Source organism: Heteronotia binoei, chromosome 4 (assembly GCF_032191835.1).
Source record: "Heteronotia binoei isolate CCM8104 ecotype False Entrance Well chromosome 4, APGP_CSIRO_Hbin_v1, whole genome shotgun sequence".
Taxonomy (NCBI): domain Eukaryota; kingdom Metazoa; phylum Chordata; class Lepidosauria; order Squamata; family Gekkonidae; genus Heteronotia; species Heteronotia binoei.
The window spans coordinates 39,554,671-39,571,497 of record NC_083226.1 but is presented as its reverse complement, the minus strand read 5'-3'; the positions used below and the strand labels follow the sequence as shown (position 1 = coordinate 39,571,497).

At 40.5% G+C, this 16,827-nt stretch overlaps 1 protein-coding gene across 1 annotated transcript in view; it reads left to right on the top strand.

The window, feature by feature from the left end:
• UGCG (UDP-glucose ceramide glucosyltransferase) overlaps positions 1-12,149 on the top strand; it is a 53,001-nt gene extending 40,852 nt beyond the window's left edge. The window contains exons 4-9 of the mRNA XM_060237157.1: positions 2,177-2,278; positions 3,190-3,302; positions 5,351-5,529; positions 6,485-6,571; positions 8,252-8,441; positions 9,492-12,149. Coding sequence (XP_060093140.1) covers positions 2,177-2,278; positions 3,190-3,302; positions 5,351-5,529; positions 6,485-6,571; positions 8,252-8,441; positions 9,492-9,662 — 842 coding nt within the window. The 3' untranslated portion in view covers positions 9,663-12,149. The remainder of the gene's footprint in view (positions 1-2,176; positions 2,279-3,189; positions 3,303-5,350; positions 5,530-6,484; positions 6,572-8,251; positions 8,442-9,491) is intronic.
• Positions 12,150-16,827: the final 4,678 nt, after the last annotated feature.

The following is a 16,827-nucleotide window of genomic DNA, read 5'->3' as shown; positions in this document are numbered from 1 at the left end:
TCTCAGCTGAAGCTTGATCTTTCTGTCTTTTCTCTACCTAGCTCATTTCGTATGCCCACAGAATATTTTTACGTGCATCTGTTAAGCTGGAGAGTATGCAGGTGATGTCATTTGTTTCACTACATGTAGTATACTGCAATAGGGATGGGCACGAACCAATTCATGAGCCAAAATTCGGGCCAAACTTGGGAACTAATGTTCATGGAAGGAACATTCCCTGAACATTTACTGGACTTTTGGCTGGTTCCGTTTGGCTGTTCAGGGCCAGCCGTTCAACCCTTCAATTTTGCTCTCTTCCTCCACCCTTGATGGGGCAGGGAGCAAAACTGAAGGATTACCGTAAATTTATTTATTTTATCATATTTATATCCCACCCTCCCCTGATGAGCTCAGTTTTGAACAACTGTTTAAAACAACGTAGAAATTAAAAATATATACAATAAAAACCATGTCATACAAGTTGCAGTCCCTAAAAATCCAAGATGTCATTGATATTAGTAATTGTTTAGCACTACGTTCATTGGTATCTACAGATACCTTTCTGGGCAATCCCTGCCCCCTTTTTCTTGGTGGCAGTGAGCCATGGCCAGCAGAAAGGAGAAAAGAAATCCTTTCCCAAACAATCTCCACACCCTTTCTCCCAGTGATGGCAAGCTGTGGCCAGCAGAAAAGGAGAAAAGTCCCTTCCAGGGCAGTCCCCCCTTAATCCTGGCCATGGCGAGCCATTGCTGAGAGAAAGGTATAAACAAAAAGTCCCTTCCAGAGTCATTCCTGCCACCTTTCCTCAGGCAATGGTGAGCCATGGCCAGCAGCAAATGGAAAGAAGTCCTTTCCCTGGTAATCTCCTCCCTCTTTCTCCTGGCTGTAATGAGTTACCACTGGGAGAAGGGTGGAATGGAAGTCCCTTCTCAGGCAATCCCTGCCCCCATTCTCCTGTCAATGGCAAGCCATGTCCAGCAGAAAGGGAGAAAGGAAGTCCCTTCCTAGGCAATCCCCCTTTCTTCCAGCCAGAGAGAGACTCAGCTGAAAGAAAAGTGGGAGTCCCTTCCTGGGCAATTCCCCCCCCCCTTTTTCCCAGCCAGAGCAAGCCTCAGCCAGGAGAAAAGTGGAAGACAGTCTTTTCCAGTGCAATCCCCCCCACCTTTCTCTTGGCCACAGCAAGTTATGGCTGGGAGAAAGATGGAAGGGAGTCCCTTCAAGTGCAATTTCCCACCCCCCTCTTTCTCCTCGCCATGGTGACTCGGTTGAGAGAAAGGTAGAAGGGAGTCCCTTCAAGGATGATTTTCCCTCCTCTGTTGTCCTGGCCAGGGCAACCTGTGGCTGGGAGAAAAGTGGAAGGGAGTCCCTTCCAGAGAGATCTCTGCCACTTTTCTCCCAGCCATGGCCAGCCTTGCCAGGAAAAAGGGGGTCAGGAAGTCCTTTCCCATGTGGTTTCCCTTTTCTCCTGGCCATGGGAGTAAGTGGAAGAGAAGTCCTTTCCCAGGTAATGAAAGGGGGAAGGGACCAAACTTGTTGGACTGGTTCAGTTCAGGTGGGGCCTGTTTGGTTCAGGAGCCACCCTGGACCCCCTACTGAACTGCCTTTTTGGGGTTCATGCCCATCCATATACTGGAACACTTGTCAAGTACTGGGTTACCAAACTGTAATCTGTGAAGTGACTGCAAGTACAAAGGCAAATGATGTTGCTTGTAAAAATATATACCCGAATTTGCTGCATCTAGCTGAACCTTCTCCATCAGATTGCAGTGAATTGGTTGGATAATGGAAAATGCAATATTTACCTCCTAGAGCAGGCTAAATGAAAGTTTTACTAAGTGTTGTCTTCCAGGAATTAAATGGGCAGAACTGCAAGATGCTCTGTTGTTTGTACATCCCTATCTCAGCTCCTTGCTGCAGGCAGCATCCAAGAGCTCCACTCTTGAGTCGCTGAGCTTACAGTTGCTGTTCTTATCCTGGGTTCAGAGGTCAAGAATTGGTGCTACTGTTGTGCCTTCTCAATTAAATGTGGGTTCAGAATCCAGTAAGCACCTGAATGTTATGTGTCCAGAAGCTTCCCTTCATATCATTCAGTTTTAGCTGAGAAATAGTACATTTTGAAAATGTATGCCTTTTTACATATAACCTCTTTTTATATAGAGGGGTATGCCTTTTTACATATAACCTATTGTTCTTTAAGGTGGCAAAAAGGTTGGGATAAATCCAAAGATCAACAACTTAATGCCAGCGTATGAAGTTGCCAAATATGATTTAATATGGATATGCGATAGTGGAATTAGAGGTAAGCATCTGTATGTGTGATCAGAGATAGTAGAACCTTTTTATTATATCTGTATAGGCGTTCTTTAAAAAAATAAACCAACCAGTCTCTTGGGTTAAATGTAATGGTGTTGGTATTGTGATATCATTCATACCATCACTAATCAAAGATCTTCACGAAGTGATGCAAGTAGAGAAGGCAAGGTTCAGCCCAAATGCAGACAAAAATGTAATGTTTACATTCACAAGACCCTGGCATGGGGTAACTACGCTACCTGCTTTGCTGTATATGTTGCACTTAGATGAAGCTTGGGTAGTTGTTTCAGCTCTTAAGCAAAGACATGCACCTTATGTTTGCTGTTCCTGATATTGTAGCTAGTGGATGAGTAGGTGTTAATAAAGAAGACTTTGTTTTTTATCGTTATGTTATAGCATTCAGCATAGCACAAGCCTGAGTGCTCTTTGAAGTAGAAGGAAGGATATACCTTATAAATAAACGTTGCATCAGGACAATATGACAAGCTTCTTCTTTTCCTGCTGCTGTTACTACTGCAACAGTAGAACTCTGAATAAGCGTATCTTCCCCACTTTGTTCATAATATTGGGAAATACTGTAGGTGTCAACATTGAACTGCATTTCTTAATTGAACCTAAAAACTTCATGGTGTAATCCATGTGAATGACACATGTTGTTGCTTGTGGACTTTGGGTTTACCTCATATTTAAAATGGGAAGTAGTTGTCTTCTGATGCTACTTCCATTGTCTTCAAACCAAAGCTCCAACTTAGAATGTTACAGCCTTCTACAAGGAGCATGTGTGTTTTCTTGTTAACAATATAAAATAGTCCCTTTTTGTTTGAAATTGTGAAATCACATTTCCCCAGAGATTAAACTGTTGATCCATGTTAACCACAGTCCAGTTTTTATTTTTAGTAACACCAGATACACTAACTGACTTGGCCAATCAAATGACAGAGAAAGTTGGACTGGTTCATGGCCTGCCCTATGTGGCAGATAGACAGGGCTTTGCTGCCACTCTAGAACAGGTGAGTGCTATTTTGCTCTCTTCCTTTCTTCCCCAGTGAAATTGCCCTCTTGTTTTGTAAACGTATATTCTTCAAAATTGCAACATTTAAAGCTTAAAAAAGCACAGGAGATGTGTAACCATTTTAAGAAGGAAAAAAATGGAACAAGAAAAATCTGGAATTGATTTTTTCTTTGTTCTTTCCCCCCTAAAATATTTTCACACTTTTAATAAGATAAAACTAAGTGTATTTTCTCACCGTTCTGTATCGTAACAGCTATAAATTCAGAGTAGCTATACTAAGTCCTCAGTGGGAGTAATCCTAAGGAGGTTTACTCAGAATCATATTAAAGTGTTCTCAGTGGGATTTACTCCCAGGAACATGTTCTTAGGATTGCACTTTTAATTTGCCAGTCATATGGAGCAGCCTCCTCTTCTGGGCTTCTTACAGTCAATGTGATATAGTGGGTTAGAGAATCAGATTAAGAAATGGGAGACCAGGTTTGACTTCCGACTCTGCCATGGAAGCTTGCTGGGTGATCTTGGGCCAGTCACACCCTGTTATCCCAGCCCACCTCTCATTTTATATTGTAAGGTTAAAATGAAAGAGGTGAGAACTATGTAAGCCACTTTGGATCCCCACTGGGGAGAAAGGTGAGGTATAAATGAAGTATATAAGTAAATTCTGAATTCACTGGTACTGGTACTGGCAAGTGAATTCTGAATTCGCTGGTACTGGTACTGGCAAGGATGGAGTTGGAATTTTTTTTTTGGGGGGGGGGTGCCTGCATTTTAGTTCCGAGTTCAGAAAGGCCATTGTTGTTCACTTAATCGGTAGTTGAATGCAATATTGGTGTTGCAAAATCAGTATAGTTTACTTGCCTGGTGTCATGAACACATTTTTCTCACTGAATGTATGCTAGTCTGTTTTTAAAATTTGTGTGGACTGGCACAGAGTAGTAAAGGAACAGAGTTCACCTGAGCCAGCAGCTGAACTGGTCATTGGGGAGGTGTTGCGTGCTTTGACATTCTTGCTGCTTTTTTTGTCATGCTATATTCTTATTAACACTTTAACACTGAGTGGAGCACTTGCTACTGAAATTCTGTGCTTTGCCACTTTAAATTACACATGTATGCTATAACTGGGTTTATCAGATGATGAATATTACTATATTAGAAGAGTTGTTCTGTAGCAGGATTTTGGTTGAAACCTTCCTTTTCCTCTTTTATTTCCTGCCTCATTGACTATGCCTCACTGCCACTCTTCCCATTTCCTTCTAGAAAACGATCTTTATTAGAACATGTCCTTGGAATACTGCTGTGCTCACAGCTCTGGCCATATCTAAATGTAGCACTCCACAGCCTCATTGGGATCTGTGGAGTTTAAATGCTCCCCAAAGTGGCAATATGAATGTGCTCACAAATTGTTCATTGCCCTCTCTTTGACTGTGGCATGCAATCAGATGCTAGTATTAATCTAGTATTAGTCTAAAAGAGAGCCAGTGCAACATAATGGTTAGAGTATCAGACTGAGGTCCAGGAGACAATTCAAATCTTCATTCTTATCATGGAAGCATTTTTATCATGGAAGCACAAGGGTGACCTTGTGCCAGGATTATCATAAGGATAAAATGGGGGAGGGAATGATGTTTGTCCCCAATTGGAGAGAAAGGCATGGTATAAATAAAGTAAGTAAATAAACTAGCAACAAAGTAAGCTTTGATGTTTCACTTTCATGGATTGTAGGCAGGAATTCACATTTAAGGTGCTGTAAGGCCTGCACAGACCTTTATATGGCTAGCAAAAAATATAGTCAGTGCTCCTGGCAAAGGGCAAAAAGCTTCTTGTCTGGTTTTACACAGTAAACGATGTCTCTAAAATTCCCAGATGGCTAGTATACTAGTTGTATATTTCCTGGGAAATGATGCATATGATATCTTCTGATTATTTGAGCAGGTGTTGGATTCAGTGGAAAAGCATACATGAGTGTTTTTTTTAATTTTTGTAAAAGAAACTCATATAGTATTGTGGGAGGCTGCGGGATAATTACCATATCTTTTTCCTTAACAGGTATACTTTGGCACTTCTCATCCAAGATCATATATTTCTGCCCATGTAACTGGCTTCAAATGTGTAACAGGAATGTCTTGCTTGATGAGAAAAGATGTATTGGACCAAGCTGGCGGACTCATAGCCTTTGCACAATACATTGCTGAGGATTACTTTATGGCCAAAGCAATAGCTGACAGGTAAAATCCTCCTTGGAGAACACTTTTGGAAGCTTAGTTTATTTTGTATATAAAACATATTTCATAAGCAGTCTCCTTTCCTTCCCCCAACCCTGGGACAGTGGTTCATGTCTGTTGATTTATAAAGCTTACCAGTAGAACCCTAGAATAGCCAGGCAGCTTTTGTTACATCCCAGCACTTCTGTTTTTCTGAATTCCACTTAATGGTGTCTTCTTTAAAACTGAAGCTCGGGGGCAACCATCAAGTATAATATCAAATTAAACCTCAGTTCATATCTGATAGCAACTTTAAGGGCCTGGCCAGGCTGTCTTAACAGAGGACTCTTGTGGAGTAGATCTAGCTGTGTTACACACTATTTTAGACTAGAGATACTTAGTGACACACTTTCTTTTGCTTGTAGAAAAGTGATGTGTGGGATTTGGATTCTACTTTAATCTTCTTGAGGTGTTAACGTATCCTCATGGATAAAGTCAGTGGAAATGCAAACTTGCACCGGCAGGCAGAATTGGAGCTGTCCAGCTAGAGCTAAACCACAGGCTTCTGATTGTGTTGCTTAACTTTTAGGGTAACAATTTATGTTCCAAGGCATTGATAAGTATTTTAATAAACTGTCAATAGAAGCTGGGTTTTCAGGTAGCTGGCTCGAGGTTGATTCAGCCTTCCATCCTTCCGAGGTCAGTAAAATGAGTACCCAGCTTGCTGGGGGGAAAGTGTAGATGACTAGGAAAGGCAATGGCAAACCACCCCATAAAAAGTCTGCCATGAAAACGTGAAAACAATGTCACCCCAGAGTCGGAAACGACTGGGGCTTTCACAGGGGACCTTTCCTAATAGAGGTCCATAATAAAAGTATTTAGCAGTTATCCTGAGAATTACTAATGAGTATCCTTGGATGCAAAAATCTTTGCCTGCTGTTATGTATCTTGGTTATTAATTATGTATATTTGTTTTCAGAGGCTGGAAATTTGCAATGGCCACACAAGTTGCAGTGCAGAACTCTGGTTCTTATTCCATTTCCCAGTTTCAGTCAAGAATGATCAGGTGAAAGTTCTAACTTGATTCTCTTTTGTCCATGCTCTTTGTTTTCTTTCACTGTTGCATCTGGTTTCAAAGTCAAGGAGTTTGACCCATTGGACTAGAAATACTAAAGTACTTGTTCTGTGTCATGCAACTTTCCTGGAGAAAGAAAAATAAGAGACTGAGAGTACAAGTGACCAAAAATGAATGTACCTAGCAATCTAAATAATATTTATAGCCAATTCATTATGAAGCATTGTGGGTTTTGCGCTAGTGTCGTTTTTCTCTTATAAATACATATTCAGACTTTTATTAAAGCATACATTATTTGCTGTATATTTTATATACGTAATAGCCAGTTATCAGCTAAGTAATAAAAACAATTTGAAATAACATACAGTTCCAGCATATTTAAATCTATATATGGCCATTTTGTAACCTTTGGGCCATTATTTTTAGTGTACAGGTACAAGATGCAGCCTACAAAGACTCTGCCCTTTTGTTTATTACATAGGTATCTCAACAGTTTTCCCACAAATTTCCAGAAGGTGTTTACATGTATGCATAGTGAGTGATATAGCAAATAATATGGCGGATCCTTGGCCACCAAAGAGCCACATGTGTAGCTTACATCTATAATTAACACTCCCACATAGATTTCAGAACATCCTCAAACATCTTTGTAGCTATGGCTTAGGACTCTATGCATGAAAAAAGGCTGTCTGAGGAGACAGAAGTTTAGAGTGAATGAGAACTATTGTTCTTCATTTTAAAATACTACTGGGTAACAATGGAGAGGATTTTGATGAATTCATCACAGCTGGCTCTTTTGTCACATAGTATGCTTTCATCTAGACATATTTGCAGCTATGTTTTTAGCCTCTAAATCTTTTTATGATAGCCCACAAATAGCACTCCATGTTTAGATCGCTTAAGTTAGTATTATCCAGAATCTGGAAAGGTTTTGTTTTCCTTATACATTGTTGGAATAGCACTATAGCAGTGTATGCTTCCAGTGATATAACCTTTAACCAAGGATGCCTTAAACTCTTGTATAAATTACAAATTGATCCACTTTTTCATTCAGCCGAGTAGAATTTTTTGATGGTAAAATGAGGGAATTATAAAGAAATGTATTGAAAATCATTTCAAGCATATCAGGGTTACCACCCATAATTTCAGTCCATGAAGAATCTCACTAATAACAAATATTTGCAGGTTGAAGTATCAAAAATTCATGCCTCTGGTTCTAGCAAGACATGGTACTACTTGTGAGACTTTGGTGACTTTTATCTTTAGGTCAAGAATTACAGATTTTTTTAAAAAAATTATTTTTAATATCATAATGAAACATCAGTTCTAGATCCAATCTAATATCTGTCTGTAGTTTTTTGTTTAGAACCTTTTTTATGCTGCCTCTTCAGAGACCTGCTTGAAGTGTCTCACAATTAAAACAATACAATAAAACTTCACAACCATTAAAAACATGATGGCACTTCTGTTTGCAGATGGTTGGGACTTTTTACCATAGGGACTGGGAACCCCTGAGTCCCACAAACAGAACTTGAGGGCTAAAGGTTTGTGTGTCTGTTTCAGAAGCTCTGCTTGAAGTACTTTGGATCCAGCCCCCTTTTAATAACAGCTAACTGTACATTTAACAGTATAGTCTGGTTTCAAGTGAGTTTTTTTTCTCTTTAATTCTAGATGGGCCAAGCTACGGATCAACATGCTTCCAGCAACAATAATCTGTGAGCCAATCTCAGAGTGCTTTGTTGCAAGCTTAATTATTGGATGGGCAGTGCACCATGTGTTCAGATGGGACATAATGGTGTTTTTCATGTGTCACTGTCTGGCATGGTTTATATTTGACTACATTCAACTCAGGGGTGTTCATGTAGGTTGAATTTCAGTACTTCCTATTTAATGTGTTCTGTTCTAAGTTAACTGAAATGGCATTAGTTTAAATTGAGAAATGTTTTTTTAAGATAATCTGTGTAAAATCAATGAAAATAGTATGTAACATTAATTTTGCCCAGTTCACTTTTGCTTTTGTGAGGTTTTGTTCCGGGAATTCTGTTTGCCTTTTGAGACAGATATCAGGATATAGGGTGTAAAAGAAAGTGCTACAGGACACTCAACTCTGGGAAATCTTTTCCAGAAGAGTTAGACCTAAGGTGGACACACAAACTGTAAAAACCGATGTCTTCAGAGCTGCTTAGTCCCTATTTTTGTGCTCCTTAAAGGGACAAATAAAAAAATGCAGCATCAGTCAACCTTCTGTTTCTTTTTCAGCTGATAGGAGAAATTCAGCTGATATGACCTGCTTTGAGAGGGGCCATAGCTCAGTAATATGAAGGCATACTCAAGGTTTCAGATTGAATCAAGCTGAATCTCAGTTATAAAGATCTCCTATGGCAGGGCTTGAAAACAGGGCCTGTGCAAAATAAACCTCTCCTGATCTTATCGCATACATAGAAAAAAACTACACAATCACATTGATTGAAAAAAAAAATTATTTCCAAAATGACCTAAATAGACTGCTATGGTAATTAATTTCTGGGCTAACCATAGGGCCTGGTAAAGTGTACCTATTTCCTCCCCCCCCCCCTTTTTTTTAGTCCTACTATCAGTTGGCAATAACTGGATTAAGTTGACCAATAGTTTCACAATGTAAGGCAGTTTTCTTACATTCTTCTGGGGTCAGTACAAACTCTGAGACGCTCGTATACTATATGTGATTGAGTCATGATAGGATCCAGCAACAGATAGTTTGACGAGTCCCCTTTTTTGCACGGAACATTGATAATGTAGTATTGTATAACTTAAATATTAACAGTTTTTAAGCTAAGTAGTGTCCCAGTCAGTTATAATGTACCCATAAAACACTTAATTCAGTTATTAGCATTGTCACTAAATGTAAGCATCTGTTTTGTCCAATCTCCAGGGTGGCGCTCTGGGTTTTTCAAAACTTGACTATGCAGTTGCGTGGTTCATCAGAGAGTCTATGACAATATACATCTTCCTCTCTGCCTTGTGGGATCCTACTATTAGCTGGAGGACAGGACGCTACAGGTTACGCTGTGGAGGCACTGCAGAGGAGATCCTTGATGTATAGCCACAGCTTTGTGACTGTCTTTCAAGAAAAGTGAAAAAGGAGAAAAAAAGAAAGTATTATAAATTATGTTTATATAAATGCTTTTAAAAGATCTACCTTCAATAGTTTTATTACCTGTATGTTTTCGTATCTGTTCTTTAATTTATTTTGCATGGCACTTGCATCTGTGAAAAAAGTACATCTGTAGTCTTGGCCAAATGGTACCATTTTTAATGTACAAAATCAAATCAAGAGAATTGGTTCCAGGATTTATTTTCCTTAGGAGTGTTCTGCAGCAAACACTAAAGACAGTATCTTTCAGTATAGCAAAAGCTCTTTCTCTCTGTCATATGGTGTCCTGTGAGCTGTTGTTCCTATTGGATGATGTCCTTTGATCATCTTCTACACTGATCTGTTTAAAATGAATGGAACTTGTGCAAGAACACAGCTATGAATTATGGCTTTGAGGAGTGCACGTTGAAAGGGTAACATTTTTATAGAAATGCAGTTGTTTTTGGAAAGCACATGTAGCAGGGAATGAGGAGAGCTTTTAAAATGATCTATGCCTACCTCTTGTAGATGCTGCAGAGCAAATACACACTAATAGGTAACTAGGCCTTATTAAACAAAACAAAAAAAAAGCTGGAAATTTGTATTTATGTGTGTGTGAGAGAGAGAGACTGTGTGTGTGTGTATTAGCATATTATTATTTTTGGTCTCACTGCAGTGAGCCAATAATGAGCAGAGTTTGGTGGGGCAGGTGGGAAGAATTAATGATTAGCTATGCCTAGAGGGCATCTTTTGGCCAACTCCCATTGGTTCTGCCTTGAACCACTTTTAATCACTGTGCTGTTAGTCTAGCTAATCTCCTTCTTCATTCCCTTCTTGAACTTTTAAACGGTGTTTTTTGTTCTGTGTGAATGAATGTTCAATAGTTATAGGGGAGGGGGAATGCATTTCAGAAACATTTCACACAAGCTATTTTCATAAACTATGTCTTAAGAATGTAATTTCATGATGCAGGTATTTAATATCTTTTTTATGTGGGCATAGGCCTCTCTCTCTCTCTCTTCACTAGTCATCCTTAAATAGCAAATTGCAATAGATACTTGTCAGTACATTAAATAGGCAATATGAGTTTGCTGTTACTGATATTCAATTGTAAGCTTTAACTATCAAAGTAGGTCTACTCTTGGCTTTTTTCTTTCTACCGTTAACTTGGTATTTCAGTTTGGTTTTTGTATTCAAGTTGTAATGGCTAAAAGACTAGATCATAACCAAGTTGTAAATGCATGATGTCTTACCTTTTCTATTCCTATTAGCTTGTTCTCCAGCCCCGTCTGTGGGGCCTCTGTTAACTTGTGGTGAGCTGGACTTATTTGAAACACATTTAAAAACAAACTCAAAACACAAAGCAACATTTAGAGAGGACACTGCATAAGCCTTTTGGGTTTTTTATAACTGTATTTATGCTGCTTTCTCTTCCAAATGGGCATGGCATGTTATCACCATAAAAGTCTATTGCTAAGTGCATATTGCCAGTATGGCAGCTTTAAATCCTGAGTTATGACACTTCTGTGACAAAAAAAGCATAATGTGTAGCATATTAGCAATAACAGTATTTATAGAAAAGGACTTTTTTTTTCCAATTTACTGAGCCAGTCCATTAACTGTCTGGTATACACATGGTGTAATTTGTGAGTGTGTGGCTGGGTGTGTGTGTGTGGGGGGGGCTGTGTGCATATGTGTGTGTGCAGACATCCTATAAATGTGTACCTCTGACCAAATTTCTTCATTCCTGTTTTCTTTCATTTGCCTTATGACATGACAGAACTTGTTTTGAAGGGCATCTTCCCCCATAAACAAGGCTTTTAATGCATCAGCTGGTCTTTATATATGAATCGGGAAGAACTGCTTCCTGAGGAAAACTGCACATCATAAACCAGTCTGGTTATGACCCACTCAACTTTTTTTTTTTAACCATATTCATTGTTGTCAACACTGTTATCCAGCTTAATTTTGCTGATAAATGTTTGTGTTTTGTGAAGTTTGGTTGATGCCATTCATTGCGCTGCTGAAGTGAAGCTTGGCTAGCTTAGCTTAATGCTGATCACCACGAGGGCAGTGGAACTGAAAAACCAAAAAGGCTGGACAGACTTCATTGTGCACATGTGTGTGCGTGTGTGTGTGTGTTTTTTTTAATGTTTTGTAGATATGGAGAATTACTTTAGAGTTTGGGGGGGGGGACTGCATTAGTGAAGCCTTTAATGATAAAGGAAACTGATGCTTCACTTAAGCCAGCAACTTGATTTCTTATATAAGAAATCTAGGTTGATTATGAAATGGAAATAAACACTTTGAAAATATTGTAGGAAGCCACTGCGGCAGAACAGAGCGAAGTCTCAAAATGGCTAACATAAAATTGTCTATCAACATGTCAAATATACCATGTTTATTTAAAATCATTGTCTTGTTTTTGTTTAAAAATAAATTTTGAATACAATCAAATATTTTGAGAAAGTAGATCTGTTTATTGCCTTCTCCATAACCTTTCTTTAAACATAGACAATATATGGGTATAGCAGTAGTTCTTCAAAAAGAATAAAAGATCAGTAAAAGTCTTTTTGAAGTACTGCAACATGAACAGATTCCCCACCAAAGTTGGTGAAATGCATAGGGATTTTTTTTTAAAAAGTTAATTGAATGATAAAGTGAATTTTTACCTGATTTTGCACCTTCGGCCTTGGCCTTGTTTTTATTTATTTATTTTATTATTTATTTAATTAATTTATATCTTGCCAAGGCAGGCTCAGGGCGACTAACAACATGAGGGTGAGCAACAGCATGCCCAACCATTTAACAGTAAATACAAACAACATTAAATATAAAAATGTTAAAACATTTAAAACATCTGGTGCTAATTCGATGTATCCAGACAACAAGATATTAGTGGTGGTAATCAGACTGGTCAATTTTTTAAACTTCTGGAGGTCCCAGACAAGCCATTGGTGGCATTTCTGGGCCCAATCCATCGCTGTAGATGTCATTATGAAAAAGCGTGGTGGAAGAGTGCCGTTTTGCAGGCCCTGCGGAACTGTGAGCTCTCCTCCGGCAACTGTGTGAGCACCTCCTCCGGCAACTCATTCCACCAGCTAGGAGCAGTGATGGAAAAGGCCCTGGCTCTTGTTGATGCAAGCCTAGCTTCTTTGATGCTGGGGACCATCAACCAGTTTTGAGAACCGGACCAAAGTGCTCACTGGGGCATATATGGGGAAAGACGGTCCCTAAGGTATGCAGGACCCTGGCCATATAGGGCTTTGAAGGTGATAACCAGCACCTTGAAGCGAATTTGGTACACTATCAGTGTACGATAGTGTACCGAAACCGGATTGATGTGGGTTTAGCACGGAAGTGTCATCCAGAAAACTCTGAAGCAGCACTGCCACAGCCCTTTCAATAATCTTGCCTAAAAACGGCAAGTTGGAGGCTGATAGTTTGCCAATTCAGCTGGGTCCAAAGATAGCTTTTTTAGAAGAGGACAAACCACAGCGTCCTTAAGAGGCCAGAGAAAGGTTCCCTCAAGAAGGGACTGGTTGACAATTTCCCTTAGGGGAGCCTGTAGCCCCTCACGGCCAGCTTTTATTAGCCAAGAGGGGCACGGGTCCAGCCTACAGGTAGTTGGGCGTACAGTAGAGAGTATTTTGTCAACTTCCTCCAGGCTGAATGGAGTGAAAGAATCCAAAACTGGACTAGAAGATGTGCTCGGAGCCTCAAGTTCTGTTGCTGTTTCTAAAGTGACTGGGAGGTCGCGGCGGAGTGACAGGACTTTATCTGCAAAGAAGCTCACAAAGTCCTCGCAACTGATATCCAATTCCCTAGCATTTGGTATACCCATCGGTAGGGTAGTTAGAGACCGAATTGTTCTAAATAATTGTGCTGGGCACAAGTTCACAGACGCAATCATGGTCGTAAAGTATACTTCCTTAGTGGCCTTGACCGTCATCTCATAGATTCTCATAAATACCCTATAAGCTGCTCTTGTCACTTCATTGCAGGCTCATCACCACTGCCTTTCTAGTCGTCTGAGCCTCCGTTTCATTTGCCATAGCCCCAGTGTATACCAGGGTGCCAGTTTTGTACGGGGGCGCAGAGGGCGCCTGGGACTGATTTCATCGATGGCCGTGGTGAGGCTGTTTAGCCAGGTCTCCACTAGTTCATCTAGGGAATTGCCAGGGGGCCAAGGATTCCAAAGAGCCATCTGAAACCGCATAGGATCCATTTGGCTCCGTGGGCAAGCAAAAATACACTCACCGCCCAAGCAGGGTTGGAACGGGACATTCAGACGAGCCTTCGGGGCATAGTGGTCTGACCACAGCACTGCATCTGCAGTAATTCAGTCCACCGTCATTCCTGCCACAAAGATCAAATCCAGGATGTGACGGGCTGGATGGGTGGGAGTTGTTACATAATGAGAGAATCCTAGCACCGCCATGGACACCAGGTCCGAAGCCAATGTGGAGCCCACATCATCGACATGGACATTGAAGTCACCCAGGACCAGAAGTCTAGGGTGCTCCAATGCCCTGCCTGCTATAGCCTCCACAAGGGCCAGCAGGGCATTGGCTGGTGCAAAGGGCGGTCGGTACACCAGCCAAATAGCCAAACCCTCTTGCGCATCAACCAACATGCCGACACATTCAAGACTGGTGATTCTTGGGGCTAGAAGTGCCCGGAAGGAGTAAGCCTCCTGAATGAACATTGCAACTGCCTCCCTCCTGTCCACTGGTCTGTGATTGGAGGAGGACTGAGAACCCAGGAGGAGCTACTTGGGAGAGAGCAACTGTCTCCCCATCTGGCACCCAGGTCTCAGTCACGCAAGCCAGGTCTATATTCTGCTCCTGCAGGTATTCTCGCAGGACAGAGGTCTTATTATTAATAGACCTGGCATTGCACAGCACCAATGACAGAGGTGGATGCTTTAACTTGGACCCACTGCTTGCAATCGTTGGGATGGGACGCAGGCTGGAAGGAGGTCAAGCATTCATGCATCTCGGCCTCCTTCCCATACATAAACGCCTGTTCCCACCGCTATACTTTCCCCTCCCCAGGAGCACCGGGATCCCCAGCTCAGTCATCTGACATCGGTGGCCTTTGCAGGAGCCTCAGACCAATCAAGATGGAGCACTGAGTAATCACACTATTAAACCAACCATTCAATACCTGGTATACTCCAACTTGGTAATATAATATTGCACTAGTTTCGTTTTCATTATCTGCTTGGTCTTAAAGGTTCCACAGGATTCAAACTTCATTCTGTTGTTTAGGACAACATGGCTACCCACCAGGGACAGCCCTGGTCAGTAATGGGATGGGAGACCTCCAAGGAAGTCCAGGGTCATGAAACAGGGACAGACAATGGCAAACCACCTCTGAACATCTCTTGCCTTGAAAACCCTATGGGGCACTTTAAGTTGGCTGCAACTTGACAGCACTTACCACCACACCAAGACATTCCTATATCTGTAAAACACCTCATAAACTAAGTGTTGAGAGTGTCTGAACACTTTGTGAGACAGGATGATAGACTAAATGGACCATTGGTCTGATCCAGGAGGCTCAGAATGTTATATCTAGTTGAACCTGGTATATTATTACATCTGTAGAGTTGATGGCCTGGTATGGAAATATATGGTTATCTTAATATACCCACTGATTGTAAATGTATGCCTGCACATAATAGGATCAAAGCTGGGTGTTTTGCATAATTCTGTTCTTAAAGTGCCTTACAGTCATAGCATAGTAATATTTTTGTACATTCCTAATTCCAAAATCTAGAATTACTATAGCCTGAATAGGCCTCCATAGAAATAGTGTGAGACTTATCTGGTTATGGGTTTGATTCAAAGGAACAAAACCAAATTTAGTTTTAAAAGTACTATATCAAAAGTCTATTTGACTAAAGGCTGAAGAAAATTATGCAATTATCTTAACCTCATATAAATAGGGCTCTTCAGTGCTTCTCCAATTTACTACATCTGAAAGAGAATAATTCTTCAGGTTTTTTGTTTGTTTGTTTTTGTTTTGCACTTGGATCTCTCCAATCCTAGTCTTACACACTTGTCACTGTACTGTGGTTGTTCTCACACTGACTTGCCTAAAGTCATCCAATGATTTTAGTAGAGTTTTCAGTCAATCTGGGTATATTTGAAGAAGAAAGAACATGAAATGAGCTACATTGCAGTAGCTTTTTACTCTGATCTGCCCTCCTGTATTTTATGTTTGGATGCATAGGACTAATTACTACTCTTAAATGTTACTATGTTTAGAAGAAGACTTGATCAACGCTAGCCTGGGAGGGACTTCTATACCTGTGATATTTCCCATTGTTCAACTTAGTCTTTGTGTTGACTGCCAACCTTGACTGCGCAAGCTATCACACACTATTTTTGTTGAATTTATTGATAGCTTTTTAAGTTGTCTGCTGTAAACTCTAATGGGAGTAAAATAAGTTGCTTGGGCATTTTGGAGAAAGGTACTTTGCTATTCTTTGCATCTTGCTGGGTGATTCCGACCATCCAATCAGGGAGGCAGGAACTAATTTTCTGTCCCCTGCATAGGAGTCACTCTTCCTCTCAGTTTTTTCCCTGCCTCACAGGGAGAACAATGTAAATTAGGCTTTGCCTACGTCTAGTATCTATTTCTTTTGATTATTCATATTTCTAGCATCTATTCTGACATCTGTATTCTCATCTATTCTACTTTACTCTATATTTTTCTCCTACTAATCCTTAAGTCTCCCAGGGAGCACATCAAAGCCTTCAGAGCCTTTCCCTTAGCTGTGGCCATTTTGATACCCTACTTTATTAATAGTGAGACTTTCTTTTCGTTCACAACATGATGACCCATGAATTAGAAAGTGGTGGCTTCCTATTTGCTGAGGAACACTGTGCCCTTCTTGTTACTGGAGACTGTGGAGGTTTTAGTGGAGCCAACAGAATTCACAGTAGGCTTGATCTGGCGTCCCCAATGAGTCCGCCCAAGGTGGCAAGGCAAGAAAGTACACACACACACACACACACACAGTGCTTTCAACAACAGGCTACAGCGACCTTTCCTTTCCTTTTATTCCCTTACAATCTCATGGATTGATAAACCTTGAACACCAGGCAATACTTATTCCTTATTT